At 43.1% G+C, this 19,416-nt stretch overlaps 1 protein-coding gene across 1 annotated transcript in view; it reads left to right on the forward strand.

Moving 5' to 3' along the window:
- Positions 1-4: 4 nt before the first annotated feature.
- Positions 5-19,416, forward strand: part of ADGRA3 (adhesion G protein-coupled receptor A3) — a gene marked incomplete at its 5' end in the record, with an annotated part of 135,875 nt that continues 116,463 nt past the window's right edge. Inside the window, one exon of the mRNA XM_040493661.1 lies at positions 5-192. Within this exon, the coding sequence (XP_040349595.1) occupies positions 5-192 (188 nt within the window). The remainder of the gene's footprint in view (positions 193-19,416) is intronic.

Here is a 19,416-nt window from a genome sequence, read left to right on the forward strand (position 1 = left end):
GCCGTTCGCGCTGCTCGCGCTGCTGGGAGGCGGCGGCTGCGCCGCGGCGCTGCCCCCCGGCTGCAAGCACGACGGGCGGCCCCGAGGGGCCGGCAGGGCGGCGGGCGCCGCCGAGGGCAAGGTGGTGTGCAGCAGCCTGGAGCTCGCGCAGGTCTTGCCCCCCGACACGCTGCCCAACCGCACGGTCACCCTGTGAGTAGCCCTCGCCTCGGGTCCCCTCCCTGGGGCGCTTTCTCGTCCGGCCGCCTCTCTCTGCGCAACTTTGGAGAGGGGTGCTGCCGGCACCCACGCGCCTTTGTGTGAATGAAGCTGCAGGCAGGGATGGCGCTGGGGGGGTTGGCTTGGCAGGGGCGCGTTTCGGGGAAGGCAAGTGAATCCGCCCCGGAGCCGCTTTCCAGTTCCGCTAGTTTGTAAAGTAAAAGTTTTCGGGTTCCCTGGCGCGCCCCGCGCTGTCCCGGCGCAGCGCTTCTGTGGCTGCGCGGTGCCACGTGAGGATGCAAGTAAACAAGCAGTCGGCGAAGTTGTAGATGGCCCATCTTTTGCTTGGGCTTCCAGAAAACACGGTGCTCCGTAGAAGCGCCGGTCCTTCAGCTTTTCTGCACATTAACTTACACTTCCATGCGGTTTGCATGAATAGTTTGCAGAATACCAAGACAACACTGGGACTTGGAACGCCTGTGTGTACAATCCCCTAACCCCCAGACTGTTTCCTTGCCTTTCGCTCCCTTAGTTTTATCACACAGTAAAAGAACACCTTTTAAAATGGAGTTGTTTGTTATTAAGGGCGTGAAATACATTTGAGACGAACCGTGCACCTTCCAGCCCGGGTTTCATGTGTTTGCGCGCTCATACTTAAAAACCCGAGAATTTTGGAATTGAAAACTGGGTTTGTTGAGCCTCCCATGTCGAGGCACTTGATATTTGAGTTGAGTTTCCGACCTGGAAGGAAGAGTTTTTGGTCTCAGGACTCCCATTTGTGCTCAGATACACGGTCCAGTTTTGCAGGCGTGTATCTGCCCATGCTAGCTGGACAGTTGGAATCTTGACTTGGTCTTCTGAACGATGAATTGGCTTGGAAAAGTTCAAGTATTTCTAAGGGATATTTTGTCGAACTGAAACGTGAGCCTCTCTGTCCCCTGTTCCTCTCCGTTCTTTTGGTTCGTTTCCTAAAAAAGAATCAAGGCTACCACTGTAAAAACAGGAAGGCAGGGGGAATAGCATGATTTATGAAAAGCTTGAAGTACGATTTTTAATTTAACCCAAATTAAGCAGGAGGCTAGGGGGTACGAGAAGTATAAACCTCATTACTAAAACCTTTGTTCTTTCATTTCCATTTGTTTGCATTAAGAAAGGCTTAACACAGGGAAAATGTGTTTTTGTCTATGGAGGCATGAAAATGGATAAAATAGTTTTCTTTGACTCGTTTACTGACCGTTTGGTAGTGGCAGCAGCTGTATTTATTTATTTCTTACCCAGATTCTTTGAAGTGGAAATTTTGGGATGGGACCTTTAATTACAGGCTTGAGTCAAGCAGCGAAAACCCCATGTTGGAGATATCCCTTTATAACTTTGCGGAAATTAGTCATCATCATACATTTGGGTTCTGAATCGGTGGTGCTCCAGCTGATTCAAGTTTAGGTCGAGTTTTTCAGAATGTCAACAGTTTCAGCTGTATTAAGTCAGCTATTTGTAAGTTGTTTTCGTTTTGCATAAAAAAAAAAGATGGTGTCATAGAAAATCACTTTTCAGCACATTATCAGTTAAGCTGTTTCAAAGAATTCTTAGTGCCTTTAAAATGTCATAATTTTTTAAAACGTTTATTTAGTTTTGAGAGAGAGAGCATGAGCCCTAGTGGGGGAGGGGCAGAGACAGACAGAGGATCCAAAGCGGGCTCCTGTGCGTGCAGGAAAGAGCCCGATGTGGGGGCTCCAACTCGCAAACTGTGAGATCATGGCCTGAGCTGAAGTCGGACGATTAACCAACTGAGCCACCCAGGCGCCCCTACGATGTCCCATTAATCCAATATTTTTTGCACCGGAAACCTCTTTAGATGAAAATAATAGAATGTAGTGAATGGGGAGAAATTATAATTCACTTAAAAATCAGCTGATGTTGTGGATTACATTGGTTCAAGTTATATCGGACCAGTTCCCTTATTTTGCTAGGGAATACATCAGAGAGTCCTGCAGGGATAAGTGACTTGCCCAAGTTCCATAGTGATTGAGCATCAGGGTCAATTTCCTGATGTGCAGTTCAGATACTTTCTTAATTGCGCCCCCCCCCCCCCCCCAAGGCTTTCATCGTCTTATTAGTTCAACAGTTGTGTGTGTGTGTGTGTTGTTGTTTTTGAGTGTTTCCTAGGTAGTGGCAGCATGTTGAGGTTTAGACTAGGTGTTAATTTCCTCCGGGTGTGGCAAATTACCACACATTGGGTGGCATAAAACCAACAAATTTCTTCTCTTACAATTCTGGGAGCTGGAAGTTGCAAGTCAAGGAGTCAGTAGAGCTATGTCTTCTCCAGAAGGGTCTTCTGACTTTTCTTGGATTGTGCCACCCCAGTGCCAATCTCTGCCCCTGTCTTCATGTCGCTTCTTTCCGGGGTGTCTCTGTGTTTCACATACTGCCCCTTCTCTTGTAAGGACACCAGTCATTGAATTTAGGGTCCACCCTAAGTCCAGGATGATCTCATCCAAGGATATGGAACTTAATTACATTGCAAAGACCCTCTTTTCAAATAAGATCACTTTCAGGGGTACCAGGGGTTTAGAGCTTTGGACCTCTTTTGAGGGCATACTATTGAACTCACTACAGAATATAAATAAATCATGGTCTTTCTTTAGGAACACACAGGCAGTAGGAGAGAAATATTCATGAATTCAGAACAGTATGGTAAATGCTCTAATCCTGGAGTGTACACGTAGCAAAAGGAACCCAGAGTAGGGCAACCAAAGCCCCCTTGGGACATAGTTGGTGGGATCCAGGACCTGAGGATCCTGAGCCAATTCGAGAAGGATGAGATGGATACCTGTGAATGAAAAAGGTGATGAGATGAGGGGGAAGAAATGCGGGGTTGGTCTGTGGTAGACTCCCTACTTCCCACCCCATGCCCATGGGCTTGGAGGGTGCAGTGTTGGCTTGCTATGCGGTGCAGCTTATATTGCTGGATGTCAAGGGCAAGTGTCTACTCCCTGGAGTGGTCCAAGGGGAGCCCGCATGTGCCTGGTCAAGGACAGACAGGCTTTCTGGTTCTGGTTTGAGTTTTAATTCCTTAGGTGTGGCCAACCATTTTCAGCTGCTGCAAGGAAATTTGATGGGGCTTGCAAGGATAGCAAGGATAGGATAGAATTTTTTTCTTTTTTTAAATAATGAAAAATTAGGTAATTTCTGCCTTGGGGGGGGGGGCTTCACCATAGCCAAGAGCTCAGACCCTTCAGCTATCTTCGTGAACAACATCTATTTTCATAACGTTGGTTATGGAGAGGTCCAGCAGAAACCCTCCGCGTGACCACACTTGTTTCATGTGTCATGTAGTCTTTTGTATTAATGGAGTAAATTGCATTTATTATTTACAGCCAGATTGAATTAAAATTTGACTTTTAATGTTTTTGTTGGAAATATATATTACTATTTTTTAAAAATGTTTGTTTAGTTTTGAGAGACTGCAAGGGGGGGAGGGACGGAGAGAGGAGGACAGAAGATCGTTCTGAAGCTGGCTCTGCATTGACAGGCTGGCAGCTGCAAGCCCGATGTGGGGCTCCAACTCACTAACCTGGAGATCATGACCTGAACTAAAAGTTGGATGTTCAACCAACTGAGCCACCCAGGTGCCCTGAAATATAAGTTATTAACTTTATTCCTGTCTTATTTGATATTTTAAGTTTAAAAAATTTTTTTTTCAACGTTTTTTTTTTATTTATTTTTGGGACAGAGAGAGACAGAGCATGAACGGGGGAGGGGCAGAGAGAGAGGGAGACACAGAATCGGAAACAGGCTCCAGGCTCCGCACCATCAGCCCAGAGCCTGACGCGGGGCTCGAACTCACGGACCGCGAGATCGTGACCTGGCTGAAGTCGGACGCTTAACCGACTGCGCCACCCAGGCGCCCCGATATTTTAAGTTTTAAAAATAATGAGGACTTAAGTTATAGAAAGTTTTACAAATTTACCTTGCTTTTCAGATTTTTTTTTCCCATAATGCTACATGGAGATTCTAGGTAATTTTTTTTTTTTAATTTATGATTTGTCATGAATCGTACCTTAGGGACAATGTCTAGATGTTTCTCAGACTTTTTAAAACAATCAGATAATGCAGAAGGTTTGGTTTTTACTTTATAAAATGTTTGGTTTTGCTATCAAAGACCTGATTATAGACATCAACCAGTGTGCCCAGCTCAGTGTCAGGGAGACAAAAAGGAATGCTGTATTGTTTTGAAACCTAAACCTGGTTGGAAGAAAGGATTTGCACAAAAGCAGCATTTAGGGAACAATTGCAGACTGTCTGTAATTAAGTAATAAATCCTGTACTGCCAACTGTTTAAATGCTTTAGGAAGTCTGAAAAGATTGGAGATCAGTTGGGGCTGCGGATGCCCTGGGAGATTTTCTGTTTTCCTGGAGAAGTTTGGACTTGAGCAAGGCCTGAGGGAAGGGAAAGATTGGATTTTGTGCGGGCATCGGGGAGTTACTGACAGAGGTGGGGACAGAGTGGTTCTACTGAAGCAGGGAGGTGGTTTTCAGAACCACTGGTCTGTACCAGGTATGTGATACCCAGGTGTGGTGGAGGTCAAGTTAGAGTAGGGGAGCGTATGCAGGTGGGGAGGAGGAGGCAGGGGTGTGGCCCAGGCAGAAGCTCCCTGGAGCAGTGGCGGAGCCTGGTGAAGTGGGGGACGCAGAGTGGGGCGCATGCGGTCATAGAAGCCAAGGCACGTTCAGGTTTGAAGGAAGGAATGGGTGCCCGTGTTGAGAGATGCTGGGGAATCAGGACCAGGAAGGCCAACGGGCTGAGCACTGGATTGGCCTGCTTGGCGCTTTGGTGCCCTCTGGGGGTCGGAGGCCACGAAGGGAGGTTGGGGCGGCTTCAAGGGAGAAGGGGGTGAGTGAGGATGGTGGTGGTAGCATCTAGACGAGGAAGAATTTCGGTGAAAAGGAAGGTTTCTTAGGAGCAAAGGACCATGAGAGCACATCGGAGTAAGCTGGACAGTAACTTGGGTGTGGGGCACACGGTGGATGGAAAAAAAGGCACAGGGTTTGCTGGCAACAGGCACTGTTTGTTCTCGAAGAAGGCGGTGGTGAGGCAGGAGGGCTTTGGGAGTGCAGGTGGGTTGAAGTGGGGGTTCTTTTATGTTCCCATAGACATGGAGGCAGGGTGAGGGAGGAAGGAGAAACAGGAGGCTGGCTTTTGGAAGCTGGGAGAGCTCGCTCGCTCGCTCGCTTGCTCGCTGGGGATTGTAGAAAAGTTAGCAGAGTGGAGTTGTGTCCTTTTCTGCCTTGTGATCAAATTCGAAGGCACATAGATGACCACAGTTCTTTCTCCAGTCGCATTCAGCCCAGAGGTGTAAATAGTTGGGATTGGCTCGGCTGCTTCTTGCCAGGGCAGTGCCACAGAGCCAGAGAGGCATAGGCTGTGGCCTGAAGTTCTGTGTGTCAAGGGTTAGGTTTTTATCTTTGAATTCGAGGCCATCCAAATCTTTTGTAGCCTGATTTCCCAATACTTGGCACCAATTATATTTTCTTCACATGCATATCAGTTGAGGCACTGTTAATACTGTAGGCACTCGGCTGGGTGCTAGGGGTGTTCAGGGATAACGTAAGACGTGATTCTTTCGTCTAAGGATCAGTGCTATGTGCAAAGTCTCTGCGTAACCCAAGTGTGCCTCTCGTTGTCCCCTGACTTGGTTTCCTGTGCATCAAGGGTAAGTCTGTCGCTCTTGCCTGGAAATCCTATTCTGGTAAATGCTGGGTCCTTCACAATCCAGCTCAGCTGCTGTGAGCTTTTTTGTCACCCTTCTGGCTTTGGATCCGTCCCTTCTCTGAAGCCAGGTAGTGCTTAACTAACTGTGCTCCCATGTCCCTCTGTGACACTTTATATGACACTTGCTCTCGTAAAGCACGTACCCTTGAAGGGAAGGACTGGGAAACCTGTCTTAATACCGTACCTGGGCTGTGGGGTGCGAATTGTTCTTAATGGGCATGAGTCATACTGGCAAAGATAATACTGTATATGTGGTACGACAAAAGGACAGTGGAGGGATGGAAGAGGGATGCGAATTCAGATTTTCACCCTATTATAGCAAATGAGAACACTTATTTATTTTTAGTTTTTTTTTTTAATGTTTTATTTAGAGGGACAGAGCGTGAGTGGGGGAGGGGCAGAGAGAGAGGGAGACACAGAATCTGAAACAGGCTCCAGGCTCCCAGCTGTCAGCACAGAGCCCAACGCTGGGCCCGAACCCACGAACTGTGAGATCATGGCCTGAACCAAAGTCAGACGCTTAACCAACGCAGCCACCCAGGGGCCCTGAGAACACTTATTTACTTAGGTCCGCGTTTCATGGCCGTAGGATCCCCAGTGCAAGAAGGGTATGTGAAATTTGTTTACAGTTACATTTGACATAAGTGATCTTATGTGTCTGGTGACTGCACACATAAGGCGGCGTGGTGGCAAGTTGCTCAGAAATAGTTCAGAATTTTGGGCAGACTTAGGCGTTTGGTCCATGAACGCAAACCTTAAGTTTTTTTCCAATAGGATGGGAAGCTTTTACATGATCCAGACTCTGAATCTTGTTGCTTCTTGCCTGCTTGGAGCGCTCCAGCATCAGGAGTGTGTGAGAGAGGTTGGTGGGTTTGGCAACAAACCAGAAATTAAAATACCAGGAACAAAAGAGCACAGGAGTGTTTGGAGATCCTTGTCCCAGTTCATCCACTTTTCCCAGGAGCCTGTAAAGATGGTTTTAAAAAACAGACAAAAACAAAACACACCAAAAAACAAAACAAAACAACCCCCCCACCCTCCAAAAAAACCCAGAGGTAAAAGCTCTCGGAAAGTCAGAAAATGACAGTGTGAAGTTTTAGTGTATGTAATCAGTGATTTATTACTATTATTCTTTGCTATTTAGCTGCCTGTCTGAAAGCCATTGTTTTCTTTATTGGCTGCATTCCTATGGAGGGGTCTTCAATCCAGAAGACACAGCTAATTTATCGTTGGGTGAACATTTTCCTTGTAAATAGGCAAAAATTAGGATACAGAGCTCTTTTACATTTTAGTAGCTTGTTAAGTCAGTTTTTGCAAAGGTAAGGAAGCTATAGATGCAGGCTTGCTCAATGAGTTTTTAATTGTTGCCAGACTAAATTTATTTTAAAACTTAATGTAATTTTCATGCTTTGTGGTTTAGCTTGCATTAATGTTCCTGTGCAATTTTAGTCTGAGGAGAGAGTTTTAGAGAAAGTAAGCATCTTCTCCCAAGGTTTTTTTTTTTTTTTGTTTTTTTGTTTTTTCTTTTCATGACTAAACTTCAGAAATTTCTGGTAGGGGAATATCTTGCGGGTTGGCGTGCGGTGAACAGAGATGGAGTGGGCATTTCACAGAAGGCCACTTTTCAGTACCATGCTGAGTACATGGCAGATATTGGGCTGTTCACCCAGGGAAGAATTTCTTGTCCTCCATTCCCTCCTGCTCAGGGTCTGAAGGGAACAAAAGGAAAATTTAGGGATTGGTGTAAGAAGTCTCTGGAACAACCCCTCCCCCCCAGTGCTCTGGTCTTCTTTTTCCTTTCTGTAAGTTGCAAGCCCAGGCTTAAATCTGTGCGTTTCCCCATACAGCGGGGTCTGTCCAAAGACCCAAATCTACTTTTGATGTTTACTGTTCTGTACTGGCATTCTTTTTTTTTTTTTTTAAGTTGATTCTAGTATCCAACTTTAATAAATTTACCACATATTCTTTCTTTTTTTTCAACATGTTTGTTTATTTTGAGAGAGAGAGGGAGAGCGCGCACAAGTGGGGAGAAGGACAGAGAGGGGGAGAGAATCTTAAGCAGGCTCCATGCTGAGCACGGAGCCTAATTTGGGGGCTGAATCCCACAACCCTGGGATCATGACCTGAGCCGTAATCAAGAGTTGGATGCTCAATTGACTAGCCACCCAGGTGCCTCTTGACCACATTTTCTTATGGCAGTGAATATTTGGGTTTCATTATTCATTTCGTTGGTTTAAAAATACAAAGAAAACTATGTAAATTGTATATAGGAAGAAATTATGTTCCCTAGTGAACTGTAATCTTATAAAGCTTTAATAAAAGGGAAGGTTAAAAAAAAGTTCCTTGAGATCAAAACTGGGAAAGAAAAGGAAAAACAGTCTTTCAGATGACATGATCTTGTTTTGAAGAGACCTAAAATGGGATTTGATATTTGCCGAAGTAATGTATTTTTTTTTTTTAATTGATGTATAGTTTCTATACAATGTTATCAGTTTCAGGTGTACAACATAGTGATTAGACAATTCTATACATTATGCAGTGTTCCCCACAGTCACCATCTGTCACCATTCAAACTTATTACAATATTATTGATTATATTCCCTATGCTGTACTTTTTACCCATGTAACATTTTATACCCGGAAGTATGTACTTCTGAATCCTTCTCACCTGTTCTGCCCCTCCTTCCTTTGGCAACCACTAGTTCTCTTTATTTATGAGTTTGTTTCTGTGTTTTGTTCATTTCTTTCTTTAGATACCACATAGAAGTGAAATCATATAGTATTTGTCTTTCTCTGTCTTATGTCACTTAGCATAATACCCTCTAGATCCATCCATGTTGTTGCAAATGGCAAAATGTTATTCTTTCTATGGCTGGGTAATACTTTATGGTTTATACCGCATCTTCTTTATCCATTCATTTGTTGATGGATGCTTAAGTTGTTTCCATGTCTTGGCTATTGTAAATAATGCTACAGTAAATATAGGGGTACACATATCTTTTTGAATTAGTGTTTTTGTTTTCTTTGAGTAGATACCCTGCAGTGGAATTACTGGATCATATGGAATTTCTAGTTTTAATTTTTTGAGGAGCCTCCTAGTGCTTTCCATAGCGGCTGCACCAGTTTACATTCCTACCAATAGTGGAAAAGGATTCTCTTTTCTCCCCTTCCTTGCCAGCACTCGCTGTTTCTTGTCCTTTGATACTAGCCATTCTGACAGGTGTGAGGTGACATCTCATCGTGGTTTTGACTGCATTTCTCTGAGGACTAGTGATGTGGAGCATCTTCTTGTGTGTTGGTCTATTCAGGTTCTCTGTCCATTTTTAATTAAATTATTAGGTTTTTTTTTGTTTTGTTTTTGGTATTGAGTTGTGTGAGTTCTTTATACATTTTGGATATTAACCCCTTATTGGATATATAATTGGCAAATATTCCTCTCATTCATTAGGTTACCTTTTCACTTTGTAGATGGTCTCCTTTGTTGTACAAAAGCTTTTTAATTTGATGTAGTCCCAGTGGTTTATTTTTGCTTTTATTTCCCTTGCCTGAAGAGACATATCCAGAAAGACATTACTAAGGCCATTGTCCAAGAGATTACGGCCCATAGTTTCTTTTAGGAATTTTATGCTTTCAGGTCTTACATTTAGATCTTTAATCCATTTTGAGTTAATTTTGCATTTGGTGTAAGAAAGTGGCCCAGTTTAATTCTTTCACATGTATCTGTCCAGTTTCCTCAACATTTATTGAAAAGTCTTCTCCCCATTGTATATTTTCCCCCCCTTTGTTGTAGATTAATTGAGCATATAAACATGGGTTTATTTCTGAGGTCTCTTTTCTGTTCCATTGATCTATGTGTATTTTTGTGCTAGTATCCTACTGTTTTTATTACCATAGCTTTGTAGTATACTTTTTCTAAAAAACATTCTAGTATAATTAAAATACAGTATTATATTAGTTTCAGGTGTTCAGTATAGTGAATCAACAATTCTGCACATTACTAAGGGCTCATCACGGTAAGTGTAGTTTTAAAATCGTTTTAAAATTGTTCTCAATCTGGTATGTGATGCCTACATCTTTGTCCTTTTTTTCCTCAAGATGCTTTGGTTATCTGGGGTATTTTATGGTTTTGTACAAATTTTATGATTATTCTAGTTGTATGAAAAATACTATTGGTATATATATATATATTTTTTTTTACGTCTGTTTATTTTGAGAGAGACAGAGACAGCATGAGTGGGGAAGGGGCAGGGAGAGAGGGAGAGAGAGAATCCCAAACAGGTTCCATGCTGCCGGCACAGAGCCTGATGCGGGGCTGGAATTCATGAAGCCATGAGATCAGGATCTGAGCTGAAACTGAGAGTCAGATGCTTAACTGACTGAACCACCCTGGTGCCCCTGTTGGTATTTTGATAGGGATTGCTTTGAAACTGTAGATTGCTTTGGACTGTATGACATCTAACAATAGTAATTCTTCCAATCTGTGAATGTGGAATTATCTTCCCATTTGTGTCCTCTTCATCGATGTCTTACAGTTTTCAGATTACAGAAGTTTTATCCCCTTGGTTAAATTTATTCTTTGGAATTCTTTCTGCTGCAGTTGTAAAAAGGATTTCTTTATTTCTCTTCTCTGTTACTTCATTATTAGTGTATAGAAATGTAACAGATACCTGTATGATAATTTTATATTCTGCAACTTTACTGAATTTATTAGTTCCAATTTACTATTGGTAAAGTCTTTGGGACTTTTTCTGTATAATATGTCATCTGCAAATAATGACAGTTTTATTTTTTCCCTACCAATTTGGATGCCTTTTATTTCTTATCTGATTTCTGTGGCTAAGACTTCCACCATTATGTTGAATAAAATTGTAAGAGTCACCTCAGTGTCTTGTTCCTGATTTTAGAGGCAAAGCTTTCTGTTCATCATTGTCGGTTTGTCATTATATTAATATTTATTAATATGTAGCTGTATTATACACACACACACACACACGTATAAATAAAATAGGGCTGTGGGCCTCTATTATTGAGGGATATTCCCTGTAAACCCACTTTGTTAAGAGTTTTTATCATGAATGGATGTTGTACTTTGTCATATGCTTTTTCTGCATCTACTGAGATGTTTTGATTTTTATCATTTATTTTGTTTTTTTTTTTTATTTAAAAAAATTTTTTTTAACGTTTATTTATTTTTGAGACAGAGAGAGACAGAGCATGAACGGGGGAGGGTCAGAGAGAGGGAGACACAGAATCTGAAACAGGCTCCAGGCTCTGAGCTGTCAGCACAGAGCCCGACGCGGGGCTCGAACTCACGGACCGTGAGATCATGACCTGAGCCGAAGTCGGCCGCTTAACCGACTGAGCCACCCAGGCGCCCCTCATTTTGTTAATGTGTATCATGTTGAGCTTGTGGATATTGAACCATCCTTGCATTCCTGGAATATATCCCACTGGATTGTGGTGAATGATCCTTTTAATGTATTGTTGAATTCAGTTTGCTGGTATTTTGTTGATTTTCGCACATATGTTCATCAAGGATTTTGGCCTGTACTTTACTTTTCTTTTTTGTAATGTCTTTCTTTGGTTTTGGTACCAGGATAATGCTGAACTTGAAGAATGCATTTGGAAGCTTTCCTTACTCTTCTAATTTTAGGAATAGTGTGGGAAGGATAGTTGTTAACTCTTTAAATGTTTGGTAGCATTCACCTGTGAAGCTGTTTGGTTCTGAATGTTTATTGGGAGTTTTTAAATTATATATTCAATTTTGTTACTAGTACTCTGTTTAGATTTTCTGTTTTTTTCTGACTCCATGTTAGAAGATTGTATGTTTCTAGGAATTTATCCATTTCTCCTAGGTTGTCCAGTTTGGCATTTAATGTTTTTGCAGTAATCTCTTACAGTTCTTTATATTTCTATGATGTCAGTTGTTACTTCTCTTTGATATCTGATTTTATTATATATGTCCTCTTTTTTTCTTGACGAGTCTTGCTAAAGGTTTATCAATTTTATCTTTTCACAGAACTAGGACTTTGGTTTCATTGATCTTTTCTATTGTTTCTTTTGGAATCGTTTATTTCTGGTCTGGTCTTTATTACTTCCTTTCTTCTAACTTTGGGCTTCTTTTTTTTCCCTCTCTAGTTCCTTTAGGTGCAAGTTTGGATTTATTTGAGATTTTTTCCTGTTTCTTGAGGTGGACCTGTATCCCTGTAAGCTCCCCTATTAGACTGCTTTTGCTATGTCCCGAAGATTTTGGTGGATCATTGTGTTGCCGCCTTCATTTGTCTCCAGCTCTTCTTGGATTTCATCTTTGATTTCTTTGATGCATTGGTTATTTAGTAGCATGTGGTTTAGTTCTAGTGGCATTTCTGATGATTCCCATCCTGTTTTTAAAAATGGCTTGCTTTTGCATTCATTCAACAAAGTTATTCACTGCCTACTGTTTGTTGTAGACTTAGGTGGGTTTCTGTGACTTTTTATCTCTGGGCATGACTTTTTCTTTGGCCATCAGACCAGTTTTATCCTAGTCCTGTATGCTTGTATCCCTTTCTGGAACTCCATTTCTTGCCCTTAAGCTGTCCAGTATCTCTCCTACCGGACTTGACCACTGGCTCTTTGTGATGTGATTTAACCTGCATCTCCCTCCATTGCTGTGCTCTGCTAAGAGAGCTAGAGATAGCAGGGGTGGAAGGCGGGAGTGGGGGGTAACAGGTGGATTTGTAGAAATTCTTATAGGCATTTCTGAGGGAAATTTGTAAGACTGGCTTAGGAAAACCTTGTGAGAGGGGCTCATAGACCTTTTTGTTCAGTGACCACCATTGTTTTCCCTCACGTCCACCTGCCAGGCGCAAAACCTTTCCAAACCTAGTGTGTCTCAGATCTCTTGTGGTACATAATCACTTCCATTATTTATAGCAATTCTTTCCAAGAACTTTCATGCCATGACCTGTATAGGTAGTGATGATGTTTGTGTGAATGATGCCCCAGGCTCTGCATCCCAGCCCCAGGGGTTGAGGGGAGCAGTTCTCTCAGCTTTCCTATAATCTGGTCGGTGGATTTTTTTGTTGAGGCTTTTCAACCTTGCATTGAGTCACCTGGGAGCATTAAAAGTTCAGATGCCTGGGCCACAGACCTCTGCTCTGATTGAATTGTTCCAGAATGAGGCCTAGATGTTGGTATTTTTCACACCTCTGCAGGCAAGTCTGATGTCACCTGGGTTGAGAACTTGTTGTCTAGTAGCCTAGCGACCTGAGGGTTAACCATCTTGACCAGCTGGCATCCACTGCCACAAAAGTAGAGCAAAGAATAGAGGGACACATTGGGGACAGCTGCCTCACGTGGGAGGGAGGGAGGGTTTTAAGTGGAGCAAAGATGGATGAAAATGAGGAGACATTTAGGTAGCTGAGAGCTTTAGGGGGCCTTATTCACAGGAGACAAGACAAGTGACCATTTGTAAGGTAGGGAGTGATGTGCTGCAGGTGGATTTAATGTCAGGTCGTGGGGTTAAGGACAGTTAGGTTGTAGCAGTATGTTGTGGCACCAAGTGAGCCGAAAGGGCCTAACAGCAGTGAGCGCTTGTCCAAACCAATATTTAAGGGCCTGGCACTCTGGTGGAGCCCCCTGCCTGAGTGTACCTTAAACCCATTGTTTTAGATTTAAAGTAGAGATTTAAATCTGGTCGTAATGCATTATTAACGTAAGATGGTGGAGGAATGAGGAGAGGCCTAGTTTCCCAGGTATATACCTGCTCTGGGAATTTTGGTGGGAGGGAGGTGTTACTAGTTAAAAAAAAAAAAAAAAAGTCTTATTTTACTTTGCATTGTGATTATTAGTGAAGTTTAATATAATCTGACATGTTGGGGTGCCAGGGTGGCTTAGTCAGTTAAGTATCCGAGTTGGGCTCAGATCATGATCTTGTAGTGTGTGAGTTCGAGCCCCATGTCGGGTCCCGCGCTGACAGTTCGGAGCCTGGAGCCTGCTTCGGGTATTGTGTCTCTTGCACTCTCCCCCTCCCTCCCTCCCTCTCTCTCTCTCTCTCTCTCTCCCCCCCACACCCCCCCCCTTCTCTCTCTCAAAAATAAACATTAAAAAAAATTTATAAATCTGATGTGTTTACAAAACTCATTTGTGTTCGACCACCTTCTCTGTACACTTTTATTTTCTAATACCATTTTCCCCACTTGATGCCCTTGAGATTTTTAGAGACCTTCTAATCATCTGATAACATTTTAAGTTAAAAAAAATTTTTTTAAGTTTATTTTGAGGGGGAGAGAGAACATGTGTGTGCATGTGGGGGAGGGGCAACGAGGAGAGAGAGAATCCCCGGCAGGCTCTGTGCCATCAGTGATCAGCGCACAGCCCGTTGCGGGACTCCATCTCACAAACCGTGTGATGGATCATGACCTGAGCCGAAATCAAGAATTGGACGCTTAACCGACTGAGCCACCCAGGCTCCCCTCATCTGATAACATTTTAAAAATTATTTTCTTGCTGATGGGGTGGGACAATGGAGGCTGGACGATGGGCATCCTTGTCATATTCTTGACTTTATAAGTGACAGGCATGTTGGGCAGACAAGGACAAGAGATTTTCTGTATCCTAGGCTGTGAGCCTGAACCGGCTCTTATAGGAGGCATTTGGTAGTTGCTTTTAGCTCTTTGTCAATTCAGATGACTGACCTTCCTGTTCTTAGTTTAAATAAAATATATACATCTTTTGACCCCCCCCCCCCCTTTCTCCACCACCCCGATATTTTGCCTCAAGTTTAAATTACATAGTGTTTGAATTGGGCATATTTGAAATCTTTTTTTTTTTTTTTTGGTTGGTTGTTCCAACCTGCCCCTGTGGGAGTGGGGCAGGTCTACAGAATTCTATATTCTATACAAAGAAAGCTAAATTATCCAGACCCTTAGAATCTTAGAGTTCTTGCTCAACCTTTTTAGATGACAGTGCCATGAGCATAAAGGAAATCTTTTGGCATAATTGCTAGCTCTACGTGAAAAAGCGCTGCTTCCTCCCTATTTAAGAATGGTCTTTGCAGTAGAGATGTCCCTGTAAAAGAGGAATAAGCACACTGCCTACCGAGGCTGGGGAGAAGTAGAGAAGCCCTGGCGTCATCGAAGCTCCCCAAGCCCCCTGCCTCCCACTTCCCACATCCCTAGTACAGGGACTAATGCACAGGATGTGATTGTGAATTAAATTCACTCCCCATATGAGGACGTTTCGGAATTACAATACCTCGTTCCGAATATGTGACCTGGCCTCATAGAAGGTCTAGAAGGTCTGTTCTTTTGAGGTCACAGACCCTTGTTTTGCTCCTTCCTTCAATTGTAGCACCTGGAGTACGGACTTGTATTGCACATGCACTTCTGTGATGGCCTCTTAGTGTGGGCCGGACCAACAGGGCGTTGTAGATTGTGTTTGGGACGGCCCTTCAGTCTAAACCCTCCTTAAATTTAATCGAAGGGAACTTAGAGTGGCCTCAGAGGTGTAAGTGTGATAGAGATTCTTTAATGCAACTGTTAAAGTTTTTTTTTTTAAGTCTGTTTGAATCTAAGTCTAATTAAATTGATTCATTTCCCATCAAGATAAGACTTAAAAGCATCCTTTGTTTTATTGTGCAATGCTTCCCAGCTTTTTTCTCACGAAGAGGCAAAGAGAAATTGACGAGTGTTCTATTCATCTCCAGGACCATGTTTAAGACAGATGTGCTTTCTATTAGATTAATCTTTTTTTTCTTTTTTAACCTGCCTTTTTTTTTTTTTCTTTTTAAACAAGACCAAGCATAAACTCTCCCTTAATGCCCAAGACTCGACTAGAATTCTAAAGTCATTACAGTGCTGTGGGCCTGCAGTTCACCTTCACAATGCCAGGCTGCTCCTTCGTTCCTTGTGACTGGGTCCCGCCTCTCCTTGGCTTGCATGAAGGCAGGCGTCATACTGTGTGGAACTATTTATAATCCTCACTGTCTTACCAGATTGTGAACTCTTGATGGTGATACTTATCTCTGTGTCTTCAATGTCTCCCCCGTAAGCGCTCAGTAAATCTTTGTATAAAGAACTCTCATTTCCCCCCACTGGTTTTTAAATTAAGTTTTAAAAATGTTTCTATTTTTGAGAGAGTGTGGGGGAGAGACAGAGAGGGGGGGATACAGAGGATCTGACGTAGGTTCTGTGCTGACACCAGAGAGCCCGATATGGGGCTCGAACTCCTGAACAATGAGATCATGGTGGAAGTCAGAGGCTTAACTGACTGAGTCACCCGGGCGCCCCTTCCCCAGTATTTTTTTTTTTTTTTCCTTAAGTAGGACTGGGAACAGAATGTTGCATCATCCTTAAGAGGGATGAATCTATCATGGATAAGCTTCAGGTTCTTGAAAGCAGAATGCCCAACCTACAAGATTAGTGCTTAGACTCCCCCTCTTCATTTGCTAGTGAAAAATGTCTTCCCAGATTAGTTTGTCCGCCTCCCTTCTTGATCCCACTCCCCACTACCTCTTGAGAAGCCCATCACTTACCTTTCCTGTGTTTTGAGTTTCTCTCCTACTTTGTGACGTTTCTCCTAGGCATACACCGCCATGTCCTTTTCTCCTCTCCCCAAACACCCCCTTGTAGCACCATGTTGGAGGGGTCACTCTCTTCCTTCACAATATAGCTTCTCGAAAAGGGGCTTGAATCCATTGTCTTCATCTCCTTACTCTTCATTTCAGTTTCAACCCATTAGTGTCTCGTGTCTGTACAGAGCCCAGCCTGAGTCCGTCTAGATGTAGACATTTTCCATTCACCACCACGTGTGTTGACTTCTGGTTCTTTGATGGCCACCACCTGTTATCAGGCTCACCCAGTGATTGGATCTTGGCAGTTCACACAGTTTGCGCCATGAAGCTCTTAGGAAGAAATGGTTAGCTTGGCTGTGTGGTTTCTCTGTCAAGATAGACCACGGAGAGCCTTATGTCCTAAATAATGCTTTTTGAAGTACTGAGAATGGGTGTCATCTGATCCGAACCCATGAGAAATAGAGATTGTCCACTTGAGATTACTGCCATTTTAAAGCACCCTAGGTACCTGTGTGACCAGAGTTTTCAGGGCTCCTTACTTAAATAAACAAAATTATTGGAGTTCCTGCAGGGGTAAAGTTGGAACACTTATGCATCAGCTTGGCTGGAAGTTAGCAACCACAGACCCACAGACCGGGACCCTGAGCATAAAAACTTTGTCAGACTTTCCCTCGTTTAAGCTTTGTGACGTTCTCAGGTACTTGAGTTAACGTTTCCATCTTTTCCCATTTGAGTGATTTTTTAAACCTTTTAAATGGTGGGTGTCCTGTTGGCACTGCGTGAGCAAAGGTGAGGGGGGATTATGGAGGCCTTCTACGTGGTCCTGGTACGTTGAGTAGTACTGGATGGTGGCACCTTTCAAACGGAAGGTGTAGGGGTCGTGCAGTCCGGGAGTACCAGGCTCCTGTTGTGCCTGGAAGACATATCTGGGAGGTGAACCTAATCTGGCCCAGTCAGGTTCCCTCTCTTTTAAACTTCTTTGTTTTGCTAATCTGTGAAACTGAGCCTTAGTGGTTATATTTTATTCTGACCCTGAGGGATTAGTTTTAGTTTAGGTTAGGTTTGGTTATTTTTAGGAATGCATTTATTTTTCTGTTGGGAGGTGGTGGGATAGTAAAGTCAATCTAGAGATTCTGGTCGTCTTGTTGTCTTTCAAGAGCATGGGAATTGGAAAACACTACCAAGCCTTCTGATGAAATTAATTTGATAGACCTGCTGCTTCCAGTTTGGATGTCGCCTAAAGATTTATGATTGAGTTACATGGTTACAAACTGATTCTTTCTGTTGCTGGTTTAACTTTCTCCCAAAACCGGTTTGATAATTACCAGGAAGTACTGGAGAACAGGAGAACCTTAAGCTGTGTATAGAGCCTTTCAGCCTTCAGAACTACCTTTATATACAAGAACCTTTCACTGAGTTATGAGTTGTAATGACGGCCAGCATTCAGATGTTTCTCATGTACCGGGTACTGTGCGAAATGTTTCACATACCACAGCTCAATCATGAAAACCAGTTCATGAGGTTGCTGTGGTCCCGCCCCTCCCCAACATCTGACAGGTGTGCCAGCTGAAGTGTGGACAGGTAAATCGATCCTCTCAAGTTACAGGCTTTGTAGGTTTCTGGCGTCTGTGTCCTCTGGGCCTGTAATTCTCAGTATCATGTCTGTAAAAGATAAAACAGACAACTTAGGTGCTCACTTAGGCAGTGGGATTGGGGTTAAATCTTTTTTTTTTTTTAATTTTTGAAATTTACTTATTTTTAGAGAGCAGGGGAGGGGCAGAGAGGGAGGGAGAGAGAGAGAGAGAGAGAGAGAATCCCAAGCAGGCTGTGCACTGTCAGCGCAGAGCCCAACGTGGGACTTGATCTCACAAACTGAGAAATCATGACCTGAGCCAAAATCAAGAGTCAGATGCTCAACCGACTAAGCCACCCAGGTGCCCTTGGAGATTAAGTCATTGTCGAACAAAAGATATGGGACTTCTTTACTTTGAACCATTTCTTTAGCAGTGGCTGGCTGATGAGATAACAAGGTAACTGAGAATTCTCACCTGGTGCATATTCTGTCCAAGGAACTAACTGTTGAAGGAAAGAATTTTAATGTCCTATTTTCCTATCATCGAGTGGTTTTGGGGGGTGACTAGGGCGGTGGCACTTAGGACGGCCGTGGAGTAGTATTGATGATTAAATGATCAGTCCTTTTCTTGTCTGCATTCTTGAGGTTGGAAATTGTACCCTGGAATGCTAATTGACCCTGTCTCAAGCCTGGCTGCCACGTTCAGATGAAAGGAGTGATAGCGAAGGGAAGTAGCTGCATTTGGGTAGGTTTCCACTTTTAGGAAGGGTCCACACCTACGTGTCACAGTTGCGCTGGGTAAGCAGGGCACTGGCATTCTTATTCCCTATTTGATAAGGATGACCAGAAGGAGGGTACAGAAGAAATAGCAATGAGACCGGATGGCTGCGTGGGTGGCCTCATGGTATCTTTGATACCAAGCAGAATGGTGACCCGTAGCCAGTCCTCACTTTCCTGGCCCTCCCTTTCTTGAATAGTAAAATGGGGTTTTGAAGCAGATGATCTTCAAGGGCTCTTGAACTGTTAAAGTTGTATGATTTTATATATCCCACTAAAGCAGACCAAACCTGATAAAATCACGAGGTAGATTTAAAAATCCATGCACGTTGAATGAAGCTCAAATTGTTTTATTAGGATTGATTCATTGCATTATAATAGGTGCAGCAACTGTTTTCTTGGGGGAGGGGGTGTAGTATTGGGTCTGTTCAAGTCCTGAGTCTGGTCTGTGTGGTTCCTGAGCTCCTGCGCGTTTGTTTTCTTTCTTTCTTTCTTTCTTTCTTTCTTTCTTTCTTTCTTTCTTTCTTTCTTTCTTTCTTTCTTTCT

The sequence above is a fragment of the Herpailurus yagouaroundi genome, unplaced genomic scaffold (assembly GCF_014898765.1).
Source record: "Herpailurus yagouaroundi ecotype Mexico unplaced genomic scaffold, PumYag 28, whole genome shotgun sequence".
NCBI lineage: Eukaryota > Metazoa > Chordata > Mammalia > Carnivora > Felidae > Herpailurus > Herpailurus yagouaroundi.